This window comes from Ammodytes marinus (genome assembly GCF_949987685.1).
Source record: "Ammodytes marinus genome assembly, chromosome: 14".
In the NCBI taxonomy this organism is placed as follows: domain Eukaryota; kingdom Metazoa; phylum Chordata; class Actinopteri; order Uranoscopiformes; family Ammodytidae; genus Ammodytes; species Ammodytes marinus.
In genome coordinates this window covers 13,230,734-13,255,963 of record NC_137218.1, presented here as the reverse complement: position 1 = coordinate 13,255,963, position 25,230 = coordinate 13,230,734, and the positions used below count along the sequence as shown (strand labels likewise).

Sequence of the window (25,230 nt, the reverse complement as noted above, 5' to 3'; positions counted from 1 at the left end):
AAATTGATTTTCTCACTCAGTCAGAAGCAAGAAGTATGTCTCTAAAAGCCTGCATCGTCTCTTAGTAAACTGTAGATAAACTGTTTTTTATGACTGTCGTTCTGTAGCCATACAGAAGACAGAGTTCACAAAGTGGGACAGTTGCAAAAATTCTTCACATTCTGTTCACAGCTAATTGGATTTATACCATGAGGGAAATCAAAAATGCAAACACAGTCACACACATGAATGTGTACATCATGTGTCCAGACCACCAGTTTGTCTTAAATTAGCACAAACAAGACTCAAGGTTTAATATGAACACTTTTATTAAAGGGGTGACAGGTAGAAAAGGTCATCAGCAGTGCCAGAGACATAATTTCTCCTCTTATCACCAACCGCTGCCGACAACCAATCAAAGCGTCGCTGAGAAAGATGCAGTTATCTTAATTGGCCAACAGAAGTTAAACCATGTGAGTTTACGCATAAACCATTATTTAAAAACAATATGTATATTACGGGACCATGATACTTTGGAAACCCCAAAATGATGCACACCATTGAATACCAGTGCTGCTTGTTTGTACTGTGGCACAGAGGCACCAGCCACAAAAAAAAATAAAAAGGGGAATGCAGGGTGGCCTAAAACTGCCACACAACGATCACAAAAGAGATGCTTTTTTATATTCATTCTGCTGAAATATTTGCGTGCAGTTATGAATAGTATACAGAGTTAGGACTAAAAACACAATGCAAAGTCAGCTTGGTAATATCGTCTGCTCATAGTGTTACGGTTTGAGAAATTTGAACTCATTCACTAAAACATCTCAACTTTACTGTCTGGGACTGAATTGCAGCGGCGATGTACGAGGTGATGACATCCTACAAGGTGGCAAACATCATCACACAATGTCAAAGTGAATTACTCACTGAACCGCAAACATTTAAAAGACGCAAGGGATTCAAATTTGAGTCCACTTTTTAAACGAATAACCTTACGACACTGCCGTGGATGCTTGCTTGACATCAGGGCGGTACTTCCTCTTATCGTTACTAAAATCAACTGCTTTAAAATGGGAACTAACTTCTACTGCACTGCTTGGCATTCTGGCAGATGTCGTCACAAACAGCTGTTACTTTTAATGTGTCACTCTGTAAGTGTCCACACAGTATTCTCATAGAGGTCAAATAAAAGTCAGCAATACACAAGAGGCTATCTACACGAGCCAAAACACAGTAAGCTGATCATAATACAGCAAGAGTTGGTGACACACAATAGCAGGGAAACTCAAGCTGACAGACGTTTTCTCCTTAAATTGATTTTATCTTATTAAAATCAGCCTCATCCCTCACATTTGACATGTTGGTGTGTGAGTGTGTCTGTACAGTCACACTGTGTTCACTTTGATAGATGTGAAGAGTGCAGGCTTAATGTTCAGACAGAAAGAAAAAAACAGTCTTTATTCATTCTGACGCATTCCATACAAAAAATTAAATTTCCTGATTGGCTTGGCAAAGCGCTCTTTTGGCAACTGCTCACAAAAATCCAGCAACCGTAAAGGAGAAAAAGTGGATTTTGTACTATAACTGTGCCCCCTCTGTCAAAACCATTCATGGATCAAATTAAAAGCAATAACACAAAATAAAGACAGAAGGACATCTTGTCTGACATAGTCTGTGTAGGTCCATATCCTATATGTAACTGCTGTCAGATATTTCAAGTTTTTTTTTTGTCAATGTACTGACTTTCTGCATGACTTATACAGTGTTATTCTGACTATTCAAAATACTTGGCAGCCAGAGGAGTTGGCTGGCGGGGAAGAGGTGGGTGAGTCAGGAGGACAACAGGAAGGAAGGAAGGAGCTGAGATGAAACCAGACTGATAAACTGCAACTACCAGATCAGGAGGTGAAGAGAATGTGTGAATGGACAGTCAGTCAGCTGGATGGTGTAGGCTCCCGACTGTTGGTCAGCTGGTTGAAAGGGCTGATGCATTGTTGGAGATGGTGGGTGGGTTTATCCAGATGAAGAAGCAGCACAGAAGATGGAGTGTGATAGGGGGGTTGTAGCTAGTGACGCCCCCCCCCTGTGTGTCCTATCGGTCCATTTCATCCAGCAGCGGCGTGGCGTCTCCAGCGATAGACATGGGCGTGCTCTCGATCATGGGACTGGGCGACGGTCGCGGCGTCATCCTCTGGGCTTTCTTCCGCCCCTCCGCCTCCTTCTCCTTCAGCCACTGCTCCGCCATCTTGCCCCAGTCCACGGCAGAGGCGTTGCTGCCGCTGGCCCTGCAGGGAGGTAACACAGAGGGGGAGGTGTTTGAGTCAGGGACAGTGTGGGAATAGAAAACAGATATAAGGGCGGGCTGCTGCGCCTTGAAATGATACAGACTGTGGGTTTAGCACCATCTGATGGCGGAAGACTGTAATTCTACACAACTGGTTGACTTGTCTGTTTGAGTTTCATACTGCTTTGTGAACACATTAAAAGGGGGAGTCAGCGATTCTAGAGAATGTTGGAAAATTGCAAAATCACTTTTTGTCAAAAATCAGAGAATATCTCGGCTGCCTTTCTGTAAAGTGTAGCCTGGCGCTACCAGACCATCGTACTTCATTTCATTTGTACAGAAGGTCTGGAAGTGCTGTAATTGGCAAACGTTCACTCACTTGGAGGCGGGTGTCTGTTGAAGTTTAAAACTATTGGATCTGCGCAGTGCCACTCTGGATTATCCAACCAATCGCATAACATTTGGTCGTGAGCCGGCTGTTGACGGTGCGTTCAGGGAACTCGGAAATTTCCGACTTCACTACATATTGTAGTCTATGGATCTACCGGTACCTGGCAACGGTAACTTGCTAGAGCTTAACGTTTAGTTATTTGGATGAGAAAGGTTGTAGGCGTCCATACTTTCCCGAGCAGATGCACTGGAACACAGACAGGTCGGAACTCGGAACTAACAAGTCGGAAGTTTCCGAGTTCCGAGCGTAAGGGAACGCAGCATTCAACTGAAACTGGAACGCGACTTCGACCGCTTCGACCCTCATCGTTCTCAGCCACTTCCTCTGTTCGCTGATTGGATACTCAGAAATCTGTTCGGAAAAATCTCACTAATACGCCCCACCACCAGACTGACTACTGAAGGGAAAATGAAATTTGGGCGGAAGTAGGTAGGCGGGCGGAGCCAGGCTATGTAAAGTATGCACACTGAAATAAAAATCCAGTGGTAATACACAGCCTAGGCTCTGTAAACAGGCATGTTGCTAGCTACGATGGGGCCCCTTAGTTTACATACCTGTTTACAGAGCCTAGGATGTGTATTAACAAAAAAAAAATCCCAGCGCTAACATAAAGACAGGTAGCGGATCTAGGGAGATATTCACTGATTTTGACAACAAACGTTCTCCAGAACCACTGACTTCACCGTTAAACACCGTGTATCTTGGAGGTGGAAAGAATATCTGACAGAGCATTTATGTTATACTGTACAATAATAATCAGTTTGACAGTGACCGAAAATGTTTTTTTTTAATATAACAGTAGTTGAGGATACAAACAAGATGATTTTTCAGAAGACAGACGCTCAGATACATCGGGGGAGGGGCCCACACATATCCACATGTTACTTACTTTGGCGGCTGCTGTTGTGGCGTGCGTCCTCTGGATGAGGTGGAGGACGACGGCGTGCCAGACGAGTGTCCCCCGTGGTGACTGCTGTGATGCGCGTGGTGGCTGCTGCTGCTGTGGTGAGACACGTGGCTGCTGTGTGGGTGGGCGTGGGAGTGGGTGGACTGCGGGGTGGAGCCGGGGTACTGCGGCGTGCCCAGGGCCTGCTGCTGGCTGGGCGTGGTATAAGAGTAGCTGGGCGTCATCAAGGGCGTCGCAATGGGCTGCTGAGGCGTAGCAAATACCTGCAGAGGAGGGAGGGAGGAGGTGGGACACTCTTAGCAGACAAGCTAAATGTGGATTTATTTTGGTACAAAGTATGTGGCTCTTGTGTGTTGTGCATACAATAGATCAACTGACATTGTAGCTTTATGAAAACGATCTAATGGCTGTGTGGAAACAAGTAGTTGTCATCTACGTATATAGAGAGCTAACAGTATTCTGATGATTTAATTCAAAGATAGAGACACACATGCAATAAAATATCAGCAGGACAAATGTTTTTGGAAGATCAGCTGGTGATGTGTTTACAGCCTTCTATTTTTCATTATAACATGATCTGAGGTATCTGTATATTGTATCTAGTAAAAGAGCTAATATGAATGTTAGACCAGTCTGTTAGGAGTAACCAATATCCCCAAAACAACTTCTTTCCTTCCATAGTAGTTGTCGACATTAAGAAGCTGCACATACGTGATAAGCAGACGAGCTCCCTCCTCCTCCTGTGCTGCCGCTGTAGCCGTACTGGCTGGAGCCCCACTGCGCGGGGGTGGTGTTGGGGTTCTGGCCCTGGCCCGTGACTGCGGCGATGGCATTGAACATCTGAGAGGTCATGTTGCGTGGGAGGGCATTGACAGCTCGCGTCAAGTCTAGAGAAGAGAGGAATTAGGGAATTGTAAAATGTACTAAAATAAACAACATTACTGCGCGTGAAAGAAAGCAGGACTCACCGGCGATGTTGATATTGGCCGGGGTGGCGTTCAGAGATGCAGGTGTCCTGGTTCGGCTGCTGTTGCTGGGAGTGATTCCTTTGACAGAGTAGACGAAGAAAGATTATAACCAACAATACATTTGAACTGTTGTAATATATATTATACCGTAAATAATAAGGTATAGAACTTCCATACCTGGCACAGGCTCTTGGTAATGGTCTTTAAACCAACGGAACAGTCCGTTTACTGTAGGGAATACCTGCGAGCGGTAGCGGAAGCCATCTGGGGTGATAGTCACATACTCAACCCTGGGGGTAAAAAGAAAAAAAAATGTATATGTTGCCATTGAGTTTTAAAGGTATGCAAACCTTGTCAGTCAAAACAGTGAACACCTAATAAAAAGGTTTTGCATTCAAAAGCTTTATATGCAGTATTTGTCATTTTATATGTGAGATTGAACTGCTTTAAGGAAAAGCACCATTAACAACAACATTATTCCACTGAATCCGTCCAACTTTATTCAATATTTTCTACCCGTGGCAACATAACCGTGAGTAAAAACAGATGAGACAAAAAAAAAACATATTTGCTCACCGTGGTTTTCCTCGAGGCTGGTAACCCAGTATGAATTTTCCAGGCAGTTCTTTACATGCTGCAATAAAGTATGGAATAAAAGTAGGCTTCTCCCTCTTCGTCCTGACCAATAACTCCTCCATTTTCTATCAGAGAGAGAAAAAGAGAGAACGAGACAAAAGGAGATATGAAAGGTGCAGCTTGTGGTTGTGTCGTACTGTAAGAATAATACTCAAAAGACTACAAAATAGTCAGTAAGGCGAATCAGTGTATACCTCCTTGCTTTGGACCTCCTGGAAGTTCTTATGCCCCAGTAGATCTCGGGCAAATGACGCCATTGGCTGAATGTACCGAGCGGTGATTTCATCCAGATCTTCAAACTCCTGCAGAGAACGCAATACACCTTTTTAAGAACATGCAGCAGCAATAACATAAGAGGTTTATACATTTCAATCGCTTCTGCAGGATTGATTATGAAGCACAGGATCCTGCTCAACAAAAGAGGAGACAACAGCCTACTTCATTATTGATCCAGAGAGTGTGGCCCAAGCTGAATGCGTTCTCTTTGCCTTCTTCTCTCACGTCCACATGCTGGTAGATTCCATCGGCCACCTACAACACATCGCAAAGAGTCAGACAGGAACATGTATCAAAGGAAACTCTGTTTAGTGACTGCTTTATTGACATACAAATGCTATGATTTGCTTTAAATGTTTAGTCTTATTTTGTTTTTATTTAAAAATGTGGAGTCAGCTATTCTGGAGAATGACTACGCAGTGTTAATACACAGCCTAGGCTCTGTAAACATGCATGCTGCTAGCTACGGTTAGCCCCCTTTGTTTACATACCCTTTATTTACATACCAGTTTACAGAGCCTAGACTGTGTATTAAATTAGTTTTAAGTGCACACACACACACACACACACACACACACACACACACACACACACACACACACACACACACACACACACACACACACACACAGTACAGAAGGTAGTGGATCGTGAGGAGATATTCACAGATTTTTGAGAACCTTTAATCTCCTGTGATATGTAACTGCCAAATTTTGCTCAAATTCCATGACACTATGACATATTTTATTACCTTGCATTTTCCCCCCATATCTATCCATTCAGTTTATTTTATTTTTATTTGACCATCTATCGCCCGACTGTACCGCTCTGACAGTTTTCTTACTTTCCAAGTGACAGTGAGGTGGTTCTCTCCTTTGCTGCTGGGTCTGATGATCAAGTCTCCCTGGTCCAGGGATTCCATCATCTTCTCTGCCTGGTTGAAACTGATATTGTGGAAGTTTGGATGGGCGATCACACGCTTTATATATGCTGGAGAGATTGACAGAATGAACAGACAAGCGGCATAAGCGCAGTGATGTGGAAGTAGGTATGGTTGGCTAAAGAAAGTGTATGGTGAAGAACAATTTCCCAAAAGTAGCACAGTGTTAAGTTCTATTTGCTAGTCCAATTCAGACAAGTTTTTATCAATGCTGTTAAACTTACGTGTTCTCTGTTGTTTCTTTTTGAGCTCCTCCTCCTGTTTTTGGTCTTCGGTCTCTGTGTCAAAGTCGTAGTAGCTGTCTTTCGGGAGTTTCCACTCATTGGCCTTGTCCATCAAATCCGAGGTGCGGCAGGTGAGGTCCACGCTGAATTTCTCAATGTCGATTTTCATGATGCGGCAGTGAACCGTCATGCCCACCTGAAGGAGGAAGAACAATCGAATATTGCACCGGTTCCACAACAAGAAAAAACAATAGGAGTACATATAGAAAGGACAGAAATAGGCAACAGTTTATCGTAGATCTATCAGGATTGTCTCTCTCTCTCTCAAAAACATTCATATCAGCAAAGCCTTTACCTTGACCCTCTCCTCGGGATGTTTGACCACTTTGTCACTGAGAAACTTGGTGGGAATGAATCCCTGGACGCCATTATCTAACCTAGACCGAACCCCTATGGCCTGACCTGGACATGAACCGCTGTCAAAGTGATTCCACACCTAAAACAAAGCACAGAGATGTCAGACACTCGGCTGTTTTCACGCTTCAAGTTATACAAAGAAGAAATCCCAGGTGTCTGGTACCTCGCTGAGTTCAGGGAAGTTGTCCTGCTGGCAGAAGGGACACTGCCACAGACCTGTAGAATCGTTACGAATGGCCTGGTCATAACTCTCTCCCTGAGGCCGCCGGTGAGCGATACCAGTCACTATACTGGTGATCAGCTTACCTGGAAGACAAGGAGGAAAAGACATCAACCATAGGCAAAATAGCAGCCTTTGGAGCTGTACTTCTACTGTGACTGTTACTTTAGCAATATCACAACTTTAACCAACCAACTTCTTTGTCTGGGGGCTTTTATGATCTTTGGTTAAGTTTAAATCAAGAGAGAAACTCGAGTGCAATGTGTAGTACCAATATAAAAGGTCTCTGGAGTCTCCTTGGTGAGCAAGTTGAAGACCTCCTCAGTGTTGGGGACTCTGTAGGTAACTCTCAGGTCTTTGTACCGGCAGCTCAGCTCTGCACGGATATCATACAGAGTGATTCCCTTGTTACCGTAACCCTACAGGGACAAAACAAAGAAGAAAACAAATTTTGTTCGAGATGAGAGGATGTGAACTTTCCTTTGGCTTCACAGGATCCCAGAATTCACAGTGGTGTCTGACATGTGTCTGTTTGGACTCAATATAAACAGGTACTATGTATTCTGCACTGTAGTATTATTTTTCCCCACAGTGAGAGCCACCCCCCCCCCACACACACACACACACACACACCTGTCTCTCAAGCTCTTCAGCAAAGGCATCCAAATCGAGATCTTTCAGACGTTCTGGATTTTCCAGGATCTCCTCCAGGGCTCCGGCTGGGTTGGCATCTTCTGCCGACTCATCATACTCCAGCGCGTCCACAGCCATCTTGCGAGCCCACTCGTAGGTCTCAGGGTGGACACGAGATCCATCCAGAACCTCGATGTAGGAGTCAGTACTGTGTGGAAGGTTTGCGAGAAGAAACAACAATGATGATGATTTAAAATAACATCAAAACAGGCTAAATAGCAGATCAAAACCAAAATGTCTGTATTGTCTGAGCATATAACAGACCCCCTACGCAATACGGACCTGTCCCCAAGTGATGCCGTGTCGATCTTGATGAAACCGGCACAGTTGATAAAAACCTTGGGTCCCATGTGACACATTGTGACCAGCTGGGTTCTGTTTTCCAGACGGGTGTTGTTTTGCTTCAGAATCTGCACAAAAACCACAGCAGTTGTCAGACCAGCAGATACGGCGCTATACTTTCAGATATGACACATATCGTACACAAACGACGGCAGCAGAAACACATACCTTAAGCAGTTGACAGCCCTTCCTCAGTCCCAGGCCACAGACAAACTGGACCAGGCTCTGAGTGTGAGGATGGGCGATGGCTTTGTTCACATCCACTCCGACCTCATTGACACGGTTGATGAATTCACAGTACAGAGCACAGAGCAGATCTTCCTTCACCACATGTTCCTGAGAAAGACGGAGGGGGTAAGAAAAAAAAATACTGAGTTTCACAAAACTGAGTTATGCTGAGTCACTCACAATTTCTCCATCTCTATATTCACGTATTGGTTAATACATAAACAGGAAATATTAGTGAGTGGTTGTTTAATTAATTTAATATTGTTGCAAAAACAAAGCTTGTGATATGTAATAATAATAGGTCTTTGTGATACTACAGAATAAACATTTCTCCTCTTACAAATTATCCATATATATATAAAAAAAAGAAGTTCCAAATCCTATCAATCACCAAAATAATTCTATTAGTATTTCTGTGATGTCACAGCAAATGCTGTAAATCTGACGTGACGCTTTCAACAAAAACATGCTTCAACAATAAACAGCAATAAATACATAGATACATAAAACCACACAAATCCACAAATTGTTCAATCTCTCACCTGCAGTGGGTGTAGTTTCAGGCAGAGAATATCCTCATCTGAACTGCATACCTGAGCATACTCCATCAGAGGATCTTGGATCTTTCTGGCTATCGACACAGCCTGTCGCAGCAACGGAGGGTAATCCCTATAATCAGCCTGCACAGAGAGAAAGCAGAGGCTCAAGAGACAATAAGGAGCAAAGTGCACACATGGCCACATCTTTTATCCACCTGTTAGTGAACTTGCTGTGTTTCACTGCCACAGTCCAACAGAGAAACTACTGAAGTGCCAGTGTATGGTGGATGGAAAGTGTGGTGTAAAGAACTAACCTCAGACTTCTTGCTGTTCATGTACAATGTGGCCAGTTCATTGTCAACAAGTTCCACTCCCACAGCAGGCAGAGAAGACTCTTGCTCAAGCTCGCTGATAGTCCTCTTGATGTCCTCCATGATCATTTGGGCATCTCTGCACACATGGCATGTTTTTGAACATTTCATCCTCAACTGCATTATACATTTGTTAATGCCAATGTGAAGCTTTTCGGAACACACAGAAAGAAATCAACTATTTACCGGTTTTCCCCAGCGACAGCTACCACGTGAGGTTTCTTGCCTGACAGGAACTTCTTGAGATTTTCGATGTCAAAGGCCTAATAATGAAACACAGATTAGTGATCTTCTAACATGTTTTTTTTCTTAAACATAAAAGTCTGTTGACAGCACAGAAAAACAGCCATGTTCTTTGCTTGTACCTTCTTCTCTCTCTCATCCTCCCTGAAGGCGTTCCTTCGCTTCATAAAGTAGGGCAGACGCAAGAAGTCAACCACCTCACCTTCCCCGTTGATCAAAGCGCAGAAAACTGGGGTGTCTCTGTCAGATCAAAGATTGTATGTAAGAATATAATGTTAAATAAGCGTTTGATTAATTCAGCCATCATTACTTGGTCTTACACGGATGAATTTGAATGTGTATATATCGGCGACATTTTAAAGTGAGAAGTCTACTGTTAATGGCAAACATTGTAGATACTTATAAATATATATCGGGGGAAAATAAAATGTAAAACAATACTGTAGGGCCCATACCTGCTATCTGCATACGCTACACCAAGCACCCGAATGCCTTTGCCCTGACTCTCATCCATCAGATCATCGTCTTCCTCAACCTGCTGATCTGGCCTGTAAGGAGCCACCTTCAGCCAGTTATACAGCCGACGACAACACGACTATGAGAAGAAATGAAGAGATCATATTCAATTTAAAGGTTATAACACTAATAAAAAATACATTGGTTAATGATTTTGTTAATATTTTGCTTTATTTATTTTACCAACACAAATATTTTTGATAAGACAAATTCTATGAGCATTACTGGAACAATGATGTAACATCACTATGAATAGATACAGATATGACAAATTACCCTGACAATGCTCTCTTTGGCCTCGGCGATCAGTTTGCTCTTGAGCTCCTTGGCCATCTGCGGGTAGAGGAACTGAGTGAGTGCTCTCTCTATGGCCAAGGTTCGCTGCCTGTTCCACTCCTGCACCTGGTGACTGAACTCGTCCCTGTAGTAGAACTGTTTGATCTCATCAAAGTACGTCTGGTCCCCAGCAAATCTGAGAAGCATTGGTGAAGACAGAGAGGAGCGGAGACAGAAAGGAGTGCTTTAATATTAAGAGTCATAATTCAACAGAAACACAAACCGCAACTTTAAATTTGAAAGAAATGAACTCAGGGGACTTAACCTACTTATCAACCCCCTGTTTCTCCAACATCCAAGCTAGGTTTCTATACAGAGGCTTAAAATGGCACAGTCACATTAGATCTTGAGCTTGGTAAATGTCCTAAGGAGGTGCAAGATCTCAATGTGTTTAAATATTTATGATACGCCGCATCTTGGTTATTAAACTTGACCTGAAAATGTCTAACAACCTTAACCCCTGGTCTGCCTATAATCATGTATTAACATGTCTGAGGTTCCTCCTATGCCGATATAGCAGAGCAACGTCACTGAACACATACTCCTCTATATTAGTTTTCGGTCCACAATATTGTCCATGCACTTACCCTTTGACCCCTATAAGGTCTATACAGATGTCAATGGAGAGCAGGCCCTCTTCCTCTGCCAGGCACATCTTCAAGAACTGTTCCCCATTCAGCTCTTTTACAGCCTTGTTCTTAAGATACTTGAAGGAGTAGGCGAAATGAGCCTCGTCAACCTCCTACAGGAAGTAAGCAAATGAGAAGGCAGGTTAAGAATGGCACAGTTCAGAACAACTAAGAATCTTCTTAGAAATAGATGTCTGAGATTTTTTTCTTAGTTTTCCAAATGTATGTGAATCAAATGTGTCCACACCTTTTTGCCCTTCTTCGTAGGCTTGATGTTGATCTTGGCCCTTTCCTGAAAGGTCTGTCGAAGAACATGTCTGACCAGAGGCTCACGAGCAATCTGCATGGCCACCATGTACCTGGTTCCTTCCAGCACAGTCTCAGGCGTGGAGAACTGACTGCAGACATAATCTTTGGCCAGCTCCACAGGCTCGGCTGGGAACTGCTCAGTCTCGTGACGCTGGTAACTGTCTCTCAAATTTTCTCCAAACTGCTCTGGAGTTAAACCAAACTTTTTAGCCAAGCCGTCTGCAGTTAAGGAAGAAAGAGGAACACATGATTAAGTTCTTCCAAGCTAGGGGAGTAAAAAGGTTATAATAATATTTGGAACACTGAGCTTGAGGACCTTGCACATGCGAGGTATAAAAAAAAGGAAAAGGAGACTGACCAAGTCCTACGCTCTGACATATGCTGTACATGTCTCTACGAGACGCCAGCTTGAGATCAGGTCCTTTCTGTTCTTCTTCTTCTTCCACCTCCACTTCCTCTTCTTCACCTAAAGAGACAGCCAGCCCAATCAAAATTGTGAAAACAAGATGGACACTCTAAATGGAATTGAACAATTTGTCAGTCACTGTCCAACCAAACGGTCCATTCAGACACATCCACCTTACCATCCTCATTCACTTCTTTAATCTTCTTGAGCCTCTTCTTGGTGGACTTGGCAGCGTTCTGCATCTTGGGGATGTCTCGACCATAGTAGAGCAGAAAGTGGTTGTACACATCGCCCAGCTCTTCGAGAGTCTGCACGTCTTTCAGCCTGTAGAAAATGATTGAAATGAAATGAACAGGTTTCAATAATAAAGGATAGCTGAATAGCATTGTTCATCGTCAAGCACCTACATTTCATCACATTCATTGCCTGTAATTATTTCTTGCATAGTGCAGTCACAACCAAACACTTTACATAGGAGGGGGTTATTTTTCAACCACAGCCCTCCAGTGTTTTCAGAACGTACCTCTCCATGTCAGGGGTGTCCAGAGGACGGATGCCGTCAGCCAAAGGCTTGTCAGGGTCGGCTGAGATCTGCTCAAACTGGTAGGACTGCATCTTCCGAAACAGACGGGTCAGGTTCTGCTTTCTGGTCTTCAGCTGAGTCCACTGGAGGGTGAACATGTACATGTCAAGAAACCAGAAGTGGCATACAAACATCAAGTTAATCAAAGCAAATAATTGACATTAACTTAAAAACTAGACTTAACCCATTGATGACTATGGCAATCTAGGATGCATGTCCTTAATGCCTGAGGGTTTTCAGAAAAAATAGTACGAATTGTCAAGTCTACCAAAACCTTCATTTCTAAGCCTGAGTAGCACATAGAAACATGAAATAAAATACATTTAAAAGTTAAGGTTCACAGGTTTTATTTAAACATGCTCCCTTAGCGCTTACAAACCAACACATTTTTCTAAAAATCATCAAAATTAGATGGGGGAGAAAAAATAATAATAATAATATAAAATATTTAAAAATAATGTGCTAAATGAGGTTATAATTCTGCTTCCTTTTAGCGTGGATAGTAGTGACTGAGTGTGCAGTGGAGGGATAAAGATAGACAGATATAGGAAGGAGAAGATAGCTTTATTTTATTTTTTAGTTCAGTTATCACTGGCACCATAAATCCGACTTCCAGTACAACTGGAACGCAGACTGACTCCTGCTGTCGGGAGCCGATCAGCTGGTCCAAACGGCTGTATACCACGGAGATGAAAACGAAACTGAAACTTAACTATCGCCTGGATGGGCTGAATTTGAGTTGGAGCTGCAAAATATAGCCTAAATTCATAAATATTATTAATAAATAGATGCAATGTGTTGTGTGATTTTCGTCAGTAGCCTATAGTAGACCTAGATTCTGCACTCCGAACGCCAATAACTGTTCTGTAATACACTATCGCCGACACAGCTGGCGTATTTTTTTTATTATTCGGCAAACCACACAACTTTTGGGTGGTCACGTGGTCTTAAAAAAATCAACAAAACCCACCTCATGTGTATTTGAACCAATGAAGGTGCTTTCCGTATATAATCCAATCCCTTTACCTAAAAAGAAATGCCAACTATACCTTTTCATCCCACTGCCAAACCTTCCACAGGTCATTGATGTTTAGCTCTGGCTCCACATACTCTTTCCTGTAGAAAGCTATGAATGGAACCTGAGAAAGCAACCGGATCAAATTGGTTCTTTAGGAAAATAAAACATTTAGCATGTTTTTTTAAAAAGACATTACCTCAAGAAAAAGGAAAACAATTATGGATGGGGTAAATGTGAGCTCATTGTACCTCAAACTGTTGATTCCTCATAAAGTTGAGGGCCTCTTTGATCTTGGCAATTGTGCTGGGGCCTTTCCTGCTGAAGTTTGTCGTTGTCCCCCTGTCCAGATAATCTGTGCTCTCCTGTATAGGGTACAGGGGAAAAAAACAAAGTTGTAGGTTTGCATCTTGATAAAAAAAAAAAAAAAAAGAGGAAAAGATTAAAGGAAAAATCCAAAGATTTATCCCACAAAAGCGGAATCCAACCATGACGGAAAATTCAACTAATGTGTGTATGGCAAGGGTCGTACCTGCATGGAGATAGTAAGAGTGGAGAAGCCATGTCTGAAGATCCACTCTGCTTCCTCTTCCAGCTCATCGTCCTCAGCAGGTTTAACAGGGATGGATCTTAACTATTAGGCAGAGAACAGAGTCAGGATGACAGGCACTCAACGGCAGGCAAAGACAGAATAGATAATCCTGCCTTTCCCCCAGAGACAAAAAGCTGTCAATATAAGCCTTCATGATCCATAAGCCAATGTAACAACAGTGCACCAACACATACACACCTGGAACCTCTCGGGCATGTCTGTAGTGCGGATCTCATTGTCCTGGTCAGTCATGTGACTACTTTCCAGCTCACTTGGCTCGTAGATCTCAAAGATGCTCTTCTTTTTCCTTTTTATTTGTTTCTTGGGTCGGTCCCAACCCTCTTCATCCTGGTCCTCTTCCTCCTCCTCGCCCTGGTCGTAAGCGTCTGCGTCAAAGTCCGCAAAGTCAAAGTCGCCACCGAAGATTTCCTGGGCCTCTTGCAGGGCTCTGTGGGCCAATGAACAGTGAAGAGGAGAAGCAGTGATTATGTGGATAGTCATTCTGTATTTATTCTCTTTGCGTTTTCTAACGTATATCAATCTGATATTTGAATCCTAATAGGTCATTTAATATTGCAAGAAAAATTGAGGCAAAACAAATAATATATTTTTCTTTTTAAAAAGGAAAAAAAAATCTCTAGATTTGCTTTATAAACTACGACACTCACGCATCGGTGTATCCTGAGAACTTCTTGCCCCTCTTTTTGGTGATGGGTTGGCCATCGTCATCCACAATAAAATCGTCTATATCTGTGGGACATAAGCACAAATTGTAAAACTAATCAATTCCATTTCACATCATTTAAGAAACTCTAAAGACAGAGCTGAATATTCCTTCTTGCTGGCCTACCTGACTCCTCTTCTCCTTCCCCTTCTTCTTCTTCTTCATGTTGCAGAGGCTCGTCCACAGCCTCTCCTTCCTCCAGGTCTCCATCTCCGTCACCATGGTGAAAGATCTCGTCTGCGATCAAGTCCTTCTCGTCATCGTCTTCTTCGTCATCGTCCAGTGTTTTCACACGGTCATATTTCTTTTTCTATGACAAAAGAAGGTACAGCATCAGCACTGTTAGCTAAAACTTTTTCAAATGTATAAAATAAAATGAACATTATGGAAGTCAGGCAAAATGTGAGAGGCTAAAGGTAGAATTGTAAAGTTACCATGGAGAAAAAAAGATTATTACCCTTCTTTTCACTTTAACACCCAAATTTTCCTCAATCAGGTCAAGATCATCGTCATCCAGGTAGTCGTCATAATCTGTCAAGAGGAAAAATCTCAGTCAGAGGAAACTTCTTCAAGACAAGTTTGAATCTAACACCGTAAACACAGTGCTTTCGCTCTTAAATGTGATACATGTGATTATTTGTTGAAGAAATCAAATGTTGAGATATAGGAATTGAGGGGAAAATCAACTTTGATAAATCTCTTTTTAATTTGGCACCTGAAAAGGTGGGGTCAGCAATTCTCTAGAATGCTTGTTGTCAAAATCACCTCTTGTTAAAATCAGCGAATATCTCCTCATGATACACTACCTGCTGCGAGCCACAAGCTAAACAGCAATAGGTGTATTTCAGGAGTTTCAGAACAGTCTTTTCTTCCACAACTACTTTATACTAACCCCACCCTGGACCCTGTATGATTGAGGCAAACCATTTAAAAACACTTGATAAACTTACTGCGCTTTTTCCGTCGATGCCTCACTTCCTCCTCTGAGTCGCTCCCCGCTGCACTCCCACTCGCACTCCCACTCTTTGGAGCTCCTTCTTCCTCCGGCTCCTCCTCTCCATCATCAATGAGTCCACGGAGATTTCCTCGCTCATCCTGGTCTTCTATGTTCTCTTCTTCCTCTTCATCTGTTGAGAAAGGCCCAGATAAGTGTTGCACAAACGGCATACCAACCCCCACCTATGAAACACATAACCAGTGCTAAAACAAATTCAAATCTCACCTTCTTCCTCCATAAACCTCTGGGTCTTTTTAGGCTTAAGGTCTTTCTCGTCCAGCTCCTCTTCGGATTCCTCAGCCTCGCTCTCAATGAAGTCCGACATGACTGAGGTTCCTGAGAAGAAAAATTATAAGCTGTCAGTTAATTTACTCAACATCATCCAAACACTGCTCTGTTCTCCCAGGCTAGTCGCAAATATAAAACCCAAACACACACGCTGTAACTCATAAGACATGTTCTTAACGTATTTGCAGTTTCTTTAAATCCCCCTTTGTCTGACATTACATATTCTTTCTTGGGTTGTTTCAGCTCTTCGTTAATATCGGATAATTACATCTCTCACAATATACACCTTTTTAGCCAACATCATCTTTTACAATAGAGTTCTGTGGGTTTGAACAAAGCACGAGTGTTTACTGTCTAGCTACTCAATATTTGATTAGTTAAAACCCTTTGATAATGCCTCAAAATGTAAATATACGAAAAGCTAGGACGACATGAAAACAATGTATTCTGGAACATTGACGATGGTTTGATGTATATTGTGTTATCAAACAACGGTAACCAATGAATTGCTCATGAACAATACCGTAATTGTATCTAGCCTGGTGATAGTTTTCATATCACACCATTGTTATAATGGCCGCCAGTAAACAAAAAGAAGAATGTGAGCTTAAAAAATGTAATACACCTATCGTTGTCGCAATGCGCACACACTGCATTCAAATAGACGACCGGCGACATTGCTTACTTTCAATCTGATTATTGTATTTTACCTTGTCCAGGTGTTGTTAGTTAGTAGTTAGCGGGAACATGTTCGGTGCACGAACGTTACAATATTTTATGATTTCTAGTCAATAACCTTGGTTTACGTTACAGCACGAGTGAGCTAGCGACCACCGTCTAGGCTAAGTTAGAAATGCTAGTTAGCTAGCCTTTAGCTTTGTTACTGGCATTACATTTGCACTTAGCTAATTTAAATTATATTGTGCATGGCAATAATATAGTCAACAAAAAAAGATCCACAGTAGCGGATTTACCGTTGTAATAATTGACCAAGGCCCATGAGCCAATTTAACGGTAGTCAACGCTTTAGCACCCCTATGTTTAGCACATCACCGAGTTAGCTTAGCATTAGCTGGAACGACAACAACAACCAACTGCATAAAAGCGTTAGCCAGTTAGCCGAGCAGCAAAATGCAAACATCTCACATGACCACGGCGGAATTGGACTTACACGTCTCACTGTGTGGTAAATTCCGGAAATATTGACAGTAATAACGGGGCTGTGTTGTGTTTTTGTGTTTCAGGGAGCTTGTACTTGTAAAAAATGGCCGAGAACGAGTGGCGTGAAGAGGAAACTTCCATCCTTTTCAGCGGCGAGGTGAGGCCCCCTGCTGGTCCATCTTGAAAGTACTCAAAAATAAATAAGTAATTAAGACTGCACCATATAACCAGTGTTTATATTTGAATGGACAACTTTGAAATTGCCATACATGTCAAATAGCTCGCATACACTTCAAATAACCCCAATTTAAATCAAGAGAGCTACTAAACTCCATGCAGCGACTACCCCAAGCCGCCAGGGGCGCTATTTCGTGAGCTTTATATAACCACACGGTACCACTTTAATGACGTAGCGAAAAAATAACAAGAAATCGAGAGACATAGCAGCTGTTCGAGTTTTAGAAGGAATGGGTCACTTAAAGTGTACTGTTCCTCCAATCTATCTATCGACTATTTTGTTGTCGTTGTCCTGTATATGTGGGCTGTCGTTCGGAACGGAACTGAGTTTTGTGACATGCGGCTCAGTCATTAAACTCTTAAATATAAAGCACAATGTGAGACTACACTCACACGACGTACGCTACGGGTCTGGTGAGTCCTCTTTCATTACACGAATATTAAGCATATGGAATGGCTTTTAATATAATTTACTCTGCATTAGTATTGTTGAAAGAGAATTGGCTGATTTCTATGTTTAAAGGTTTACCCGTATAGCCTACATTTGACAGGCTGACTTCGCTTCATTACTGTGTAGCCTATGTGTTCAATCAAACAATGGCATAAATATACAGTACAATATTTATGATGACATAATGTCTTTCAGGCCACATTTACAAAGCAAATATTTATGAAATTCAGTAGAAAAAAAAGACATATACGAAAAGGTTTATATTGTCCTTATAATAACTCATCCCTTTCTCTTAATTAGCCCAGTAAACAAAATAATAGTCCGATTCATATTGACGATTAAAATCAAAATTTTATTTTCTTCCTGCAAATATAGCCTACAGCAGGGTAAGGTGATTCAAGATGTGTATGTATTTGTGTTTGTTTGTTTCTTGTTTAGTTTACTTAACCTTTTGGGAGGGGTGTGCTCCTCATAATGTCATAAAGGGACATTACCCCATGCTGGTATTAAACCTAAGCCAACACAAATTTAGGCTGGTTGCCAACTCCAGCCCTTGGGTTCAAAGTCAAACAGAACACAAACTCACCAATTGAACTCTTTATAGTGTTTTTACCATGAACAAGCTGAGACGGCAATACAAGAAGAGTATTAGCAGTAGGGATGGGCATTTTAAGAAATTTCCTTGCTCGATCATCGCTAGAATTATCGAGCAATTATCGATTAATCATTAACTTTTTCTATAGGCTATATTAAAATTCCCGTTGGTAGAAAATACAAAATGCATGTTTTTATCAATGAAATCTTTATTCCAACAATAATGTATAGGCCAACAATAGTACAAGACAGTTAACTTGAAGACCTACCTACAACTGTTTAACAGTTTTAAAATAATAAATACAGGCATTATAGGTTATAGGCCTATGCGGCGCTCGTAAAGGCCGAACAATGCGCCTACTGGCGCTCTTAAACATTTGGAAACGCTTCAACAAGACTAAATCTGTATTCCAATTACTATAAGTAGCCTACTATCGGCCAACAATAATCAAACAAGGCAGTACAAGTGGGCATTAAACTGTATAACTGTTTTGAAAAAAAAGGGAAAAAAAAGGCCGACATATAGCTATGCCTATAGGCTGCAGCCGGCGCTCGGAAAGGCTCGCAACAAAAAGATGAGCCACACATTTAGAAACAATTGCATGAACTAGCCTATATAAAAGCAATACCTTAGTGAACATATATAAGGCTGAACTTGTTGCTAAAATGTCACAGTTTTTGACAAAATGTAACGACTCTAAGAGGCACCAAGCCGAAAGAAAAGCGGAGCGAGAAACACATTAAGAAAAAAAAGAGCGACTTACATACGGTGGTGACTGTCCCCACTGTCCATAGCATACAGTACCTCCAGCCTACATATTTTTGTTTAGGAATATAAGCATGTTAACATGCTCGGGGGTCAGACGCGAACGCAGCCTTGTAACTGTCAGTCCAGCAGCAGAAAACACCCGCTCTGACGGGACCGACGTTGCGGGGATGCAGAGGTATTGTCGCGCCAACTTTGACAGCCTGGGGAACCTTCTTCCTTTCACTTTCCACCAGTCGGTAGGGTTGCAATCCAGAGGTGGGGGGGTATCCCTCAGAAAGTTATTAACCTCTGTGTCAATGCCAGTGTCCAGTATAGTGGAGTATTGCTCCCCGAGGAGTAGTGCCATATAGCGGAAGCCTGTGTGGCGGCGGCTCCAGTGATTGCGCTCCCTTCGTCCGCGTGCCGCCCAGCCTGCTCGATAGCCTCCTGGCCTGTCTCCACTGCCTCTCCCAGTTCAACTAATTTTGCATGTGTACAGTGCACGTCTCCGTTTATTACATTAGAAATAATAAAACATCGTGCCCTGGTGGTTAGATTTGTTATTTCTTCCACATAGTGATATTCAATTAAATGCTTCAAGACTCACAGTATGCAATACAACGTCCTTTTGATCGATAACAATATAAATTGATCGACACATTTCTTAACGAGCAATTATCGAGCATCGATTAATTATGCCCATCCCTAATTAGCAGACAGTCTTAAACATCCTTTTGCATTGAATTTAAATTCCAAAATTCTAGTTTGTTTGTTCTCTCCGAGTCTCCTAATGTTTGTTCAGTTTCAGTATCACTGCATTGACTGCAATGCCTTTCTTGTGTGTGTGTGTGTGTGTGTGTGTGTGTGTGTGTGTGTGTGTGTGTGTGTGTGTGTGTGTGTGTGTGTGTGTGTGTGTGTGTGTGTGTGTGTGTGTGTGTGTGTGTGTGTGTGTGTGTGTGTGTGTGTGTGTGTGTGTGTGTGTGTGTGTGTGTGTGTGTGTGTGTGTGTGTGTGTGTGTGTGTGTGTGTGTGTGTGTGTGTGTGTGTGTGTGTGTGTGTGTGTGTGTGTGTGTGTGTGTGTGTGTGTCTGCGAGACAGGTAGCGGTCAGCAGTCTGTAACAGGGGTGACCGAAGTGGAAGACAGTAACAGCTACTGGAGTGTTCGAGGGACAGGTGAAACCTTTTGCCATCGGGGCACCCCGGTCCAATGCGGTCAGGCGATCCGCCTCACCCATGTCAACACAGGCCGTAACCTGCACAGCCACTACTTCACCTCCCCGCTGTCTTCCAATCAGGTAAAGGACAAGTGTTATGTGAAGGATTTTCCAAACAGCTCCCTGCAGACACCGGGAAAGATATGTTGATGTCTAGAAATAAGGTTTTGACATTTCAGCAGCTCAACTGAAAAAAGCAGATTATGAGTGTGTTTGAGAAATGTCAGATGATCCACACATTATCTGCCAAGTCAAAGCCTCGTGGATTCATTTCAGTACTATCACCAATGTGTAGTCAAAGATGTGAAAAGAGGCTGCCTTTCACTTTTAGTGAAAGCTCGACCATCACTTTGGTCCTGAGTTGACACAGCAGCTTTTACACTTCATGAAACTAATAAACTCTGTAGAAAAACAGCCTCTGGTCACAAACACCTCTCCTCTCTTTAGGAAGTGTGGAAATGCTATCCAATTTAATAGGGTTGGAAACACATTTTGGTACACCAAGATCGCTGTTGCTTTAACATCTCTGGGTATATTAGGTGATTGTTAACAATTTGTTCTACGGCACTTTCTGATTTCTAGGCTTGTTGCATCAATGTGATCAAATTGGATCTGCTTGATCAGCCAAAAATAAACACATTTAATCGGTAACCAGTTTATCGACTGAGTTTACAGGACGTAATTGCAGTATTTATCACTATGGCAATAGAAATGTACACATACCATAATAGAAGACCTATACTTCATAAATCACAACAGTGTAATTTGTACTGTAGCCTTTCTGTCCTGTCTCATAGGGGTATCAGCAAACCCTTCACTGAAAACTAACAAATGTGCTGACAGGAAGCCAGAGAGAACCAAAAATCAAGTCAGTTGATGACTCTAGTTTAACAACAGGAAAAATTTAAGAAGGACAGAACATGGAAAACAGACAAAGGCACAGTAGTATTTAAGGAAAAAGAACCAGTGCATAGCCCGCCTCATCTAAACCAAATTTGCTGTAAAGTTTATCAAACTTAACTGACGATATCTTTTATTTGGATTGATAAATATGCCTAAGTCTTTTCAAATGCTTAGTGTCATGCAACTAAGGGCCCACTCACACTAGGGCCGTTTGCCTGTTCCATGCTGCAGGAAGATTCAGCACGATTCCCCCCCTCCCCACTGGGGCCCACACTGCTCGTGGCCTGGGCACGATTGCACCTTGCCTATGTCACCGTGCGCGTTTAGGATTTGGAGCGTAGTCTACTTGTAGGCTATACGACTGTTTGTGAATATTTTCATCCGGCCAAATTTGCATCAAATATTCCACTTCCACATTAGAGCAACGAGAATCTTTAAGCTATTGTTTTTTTTAAATATAGCCTTGACGTAATAGGTCGCGGTGAACAGTCTCATATTTGTGCAGCACGCTGTTTATTATTAATATAACGGCCCGTCATCAGACACACGTACCGGATGGTTTTATACACATCGATCGCTCCATCAAGTAATCCAAGTCAGAACTTTTTGTATGGGCAGAGATCGTTTTTTTTAAGTGTCTTAAGTTAAGTAAACACAAAAACCTTTTTGCTTTGCTTTCTGCGCTCACCTATTTAGCTCTCTCCCTCTTTTATTAGCCCACACCTAGGCCTACACACACGTTAATTCTCACACATTTTATGTAGCTACAAGTCCAAGTGGTGGGCAATTCTGGTGCCGACTAGTAAGGCAGCGGACGTTAACGGACTATGCATCCTTAATAAATTCACGTCAGGAACGCCGCCCGTGCGCTTGCTTGTGCGCGTGTCATCGCATTAGCATCTGTACTTTGGCCACGGCACCTCTCCCAAGTGTGCCGTGGCCAAGGGGCTGTTCCGTGCTGAAATACGGATGGCGTGGTCACACTAGCCAAACGTTCTAGACTTTAGTATGCAAATGAGCTCAGGCACGGGGCCGCGGCCCTAGTGTGAGTGGCCCCTAACTCCCAAAATTACACGGCTCAAAGGTTTTTGTGGATTTCGGTAAAAGTTAACCAAAAGGCTTTTACAAAAGCAAGGTTCCTCATCATCTCTTTTTATACCTGTCTTAATGTTCACAGGAGGTGAGTGCCTTTGGCGATGAAGGGGAAGGGGACCACCTGGACGAGTGGACGGTTCAGTGTGGGGGATCAGTGTGGAAGCGCGAGGAGGCCATCCGCTTCCGACACAAGGCTACGGACGCGCTGCTCTCGGTGACGGGGGAGCAGTACGGACGGCCCATCCACGGACAGAGGGAAGTTCACGCCATGTCCAGCCCCAGCCAGCACAGCCTGTGGAAGGCCATGGAGGGCATCTTCATGAAGCCCAACGAGAGCCCCGCGGGCAACCGAGACTACAGTCACGCACACACAGAGTTCTGACCTTCACCTCTCTTCCCTGCTTCTGTCACGTCCCGTTTCTCTCTGTTTGACACTTTTTTCCCCCCTACTTTTCTGTCTCCTCTTCCCCCGTTTCTCGTCACATTATTCTTTCTCATTTGCTTTCGACTGCCATCCTTTGTGAGGAGACTGTGCCAAAATCTTTCATGAATGGGGGTACAGGATGGCCTTCACATTTTAGGAGAACACTACTTGAATCCTCAAAGATCCATCAGCGGCACACAGAGAGCTAACAGTATTTGAATATCATTATAGTTTGCCTTAACAAGGTACAAGGAGACGTCAAAGGTATTAAAAAGAAACGGTTTTTGACATTTTATATCCAAGAAGAGGTGTTCCTCTCAACTGTTATTTATTGTAGAATAACTGCCATCAGCAGTCACACTACATCACAGGAGGTAGGCCAGGTTTTGCAGATGAGTGCATTTAAGTCATCAAGGGAGCCTTGTGTTTTGTTGGATTAAAAAGAACAAAAAAACATTGTTACACTTGTGCCTTTATACTTTTTTAAGAAGTAATAGGTGTGTACATTGAGGAGCCTTTTAAACTTTTGGAAAGATAATCATTGTATTGTGTTTCTATGGTATTTGTAAGCGATAGATATTCTACTCACAATAATGAATAAGCAGTGTTAATGGTCAATATTTTTTTTCCTCCTTTTAAATTGGATTCAGTGTTACATATAAATCTCCCACTAACTGACACAATAGAATAAGCAGTATTGCCTCTGGGGGTGTCGTTTATGTTTCATGCACATCATCATCATTGTTTGATTAGGTTCCGAGTGTTGGGAGAAGTACAGTTTTTTTACATTCATGCATATGTGTCAGAACAAGTCTTTATTCAAGAGGTTCATATGAGCGAGCAAACATGCAATGAATACCTCCTATTAAAAAGATTTTTTTTATGCATACCAGTGCGGTAGTGTGACTTTATTTTATTGGATTTTCTGCTTTTTTGTTTGGTTAGCAGCAAAATGGTAGTGGATCACTGCACAGGTCGTCCTTTCTGTATGATCACTTGAATCTCCTTATACTGCAATAACAATTCCCCAACACGAATTATGAGAAGAGAGCTTAACAAGACTGAGACTTAAATGAACACAAAAATAGTGCAAAGACCTCTACACCTAAAGCGCTGCCAGGAAGAACGCCAACAGGATCATTAGAGACCCCCATCAACCCAGCAACAAACTGTCCTGCCTGCTACCGTCTGACAGACATTACGACAACACTTGACTAAGGGGCAGCTTCATCCCACAGGCCATAAGACCACTGAACTCTTCAACTCCCTACACTTTCATTATGTTAACATCTGTTCATCTTTTACATCTGTTCATTTATTCATTCTGTATATGATTCTATATTTCTGCTACATGTTTTTCCTCCCCACATCATAATATACAATTATTGTGTTTTGTTATGTTGTTATTCTATTTTATATAGAATACACAATTCTTAAATTTAATTTATTTTTTATTTATGTCATAGAGATTCTCTTCCACTTCATTTTTGCATATTGCATAATTGGAAAGGGGGCTTTTTAGACCTAAAAATTGTATTGCCAACTACCACGCCTGTAGCCGTCTTGCATATGATGAAGAAAAAACAGGACCATTTGAACCTCTTAATTTCTGCCTGGACCATTACGCCCAACCCCATGCCTTGTTTGTGCACTTAATGGCGAGCTTTGGTTCATTATCTGGTGGTTAATGGGATTGGGGTTCATTTGCTGCGAGGCTGTGCTCACTCATATTTGACCTGTGCTCCTTCATTAACATGATTCAGAGTGGTGGCTGATGCCAGCATGCGCCACAGGAAACTCATTTCTGACTCAAGTTGACAAAGCGTGTAAATTCACCTCTAGCCACCACGTGCTGCATCAAGTTCAATAAAGTTTTTATGATGCAGACTACAATAGTGGAAGGCTTACCTTTGGAAGGCTTTGAGGAAGTACACTCAAAGCAGTTCTGTTTGTAGCCCTACATGGACCTGCATGTGTTGTGTGAAGGTGATGTCAGCTTTCTGCTCCTCTGACTCACAGCTCCTTTATGTGCACTCTGGTTCCTGAGTGAGGAAAGTGCAGGAAAAACTGCAGTGTTGTAGGCCTGGTATTTCAAATGACACTGCAGCGATGATAAGTGAAAAGAGAAGCAACAGACCTGCTTTATACAAAGTTTTAAATGAAAAACAGCTATTTATGCTGAGCAGCTTAGCGTAGAATTGGTTTTACATTAATATTGCACATGTTGGCCAATGCCGAAACATTTTGTTCAAGTCAACACAGATGCCTTATTTTTTTCTATCAAAACA

At 42.4% G+C, this 25,230-nt stretch overlaps 2 protein-coding genes across 2 annotated transcripts; one reads left to right on the top strand and one right to left on the bottom strand.

The window, feature by feature from the left end:
* Window positions 1-307: 307 nt before the first annotated feature.
* On the bottom strand, window positions 308-17,387 carry supt6h (SPT6 homolog, histone chaperone and transcription elongation factor). The gene is made up of 37 exons (XM_080041059.1): window positions 17,288-17,387; window positions 16,054-16,164; window positions 15,782-15,958; window positions 15,289-15,362; window positions 14,958-15,141; window positions 14,776-14,857; window positions 14,306-14,555; window positions 14,048-14,149; window positions 13,767-13,880; window positions 13,550-13,639; window positions 12,441-12,583; window positions 12,096-12,241; window positions 11,870-11,977; window positions 11,450-11,730; window positions 11,161-11,315; window positions 10,514-10,709; window positions 10,177-10,316; window positions 9,844-9,961; window positions 9,665-9,741; window positions 9,422-9,557; window positions 9,111-9,248; window positions 8,509-8,676; window positions 8,281-8,408; window positions 7,939-8,146; window positions 7,577-7,724; window positions 7,249-7,391; window positions 7,024-7,164; window positions 6,669-6,864; window positions 6,349-6,494; window positions 5,667-5,759; window positions 5,423-5,530; window positions 5,169-5,293; window positions 4,770-4,882; window positions 4,593-4,670; window positions 4,336-4,511; window positions 3,607-3,887; window positions 308-2,267 (listed from the first exon to the last, which is right to left on the bottom strand). Exons 2-37 carry the CDS (start codon window positions 16,151-16,153, stop codon window positions 2,075-2,077), a joined length of 5,256 nt encoding a protein of 1,751 aa, XP_079897185.1. The 5' UTR covers window positions 16,154-16,164; window positions 17,288-17,387; the 3' UTR covers window positions 308-2,074.
* Window positions 17,388-17,701: 314 nt separating this feature from the next.
* On the top strand, window positions 17,702-24,194 carry sdf2 (stromal cell-derived factor 2). The gene is made up of 3 exons (XM_080041075.1): window positions 17,702-17,928; window positions 20,405-20,601; window positions 22,601-24,194. The coding sequence occupies exons 1-3, from the start codon at window positions 17,745-17,747 to the stop codon at window positions 22,898-22,900; spliced, it is 681 nt and encodes a 226-aa protein (XP_079897201.1). The 5' UTR covers window positions 17,702-17,744; the 3' UTR covers window positions 22,901-24,194.
* The last annotated feature ends 1,036 nt before the right edge of the window (window positions 24,195-25,230 follow it).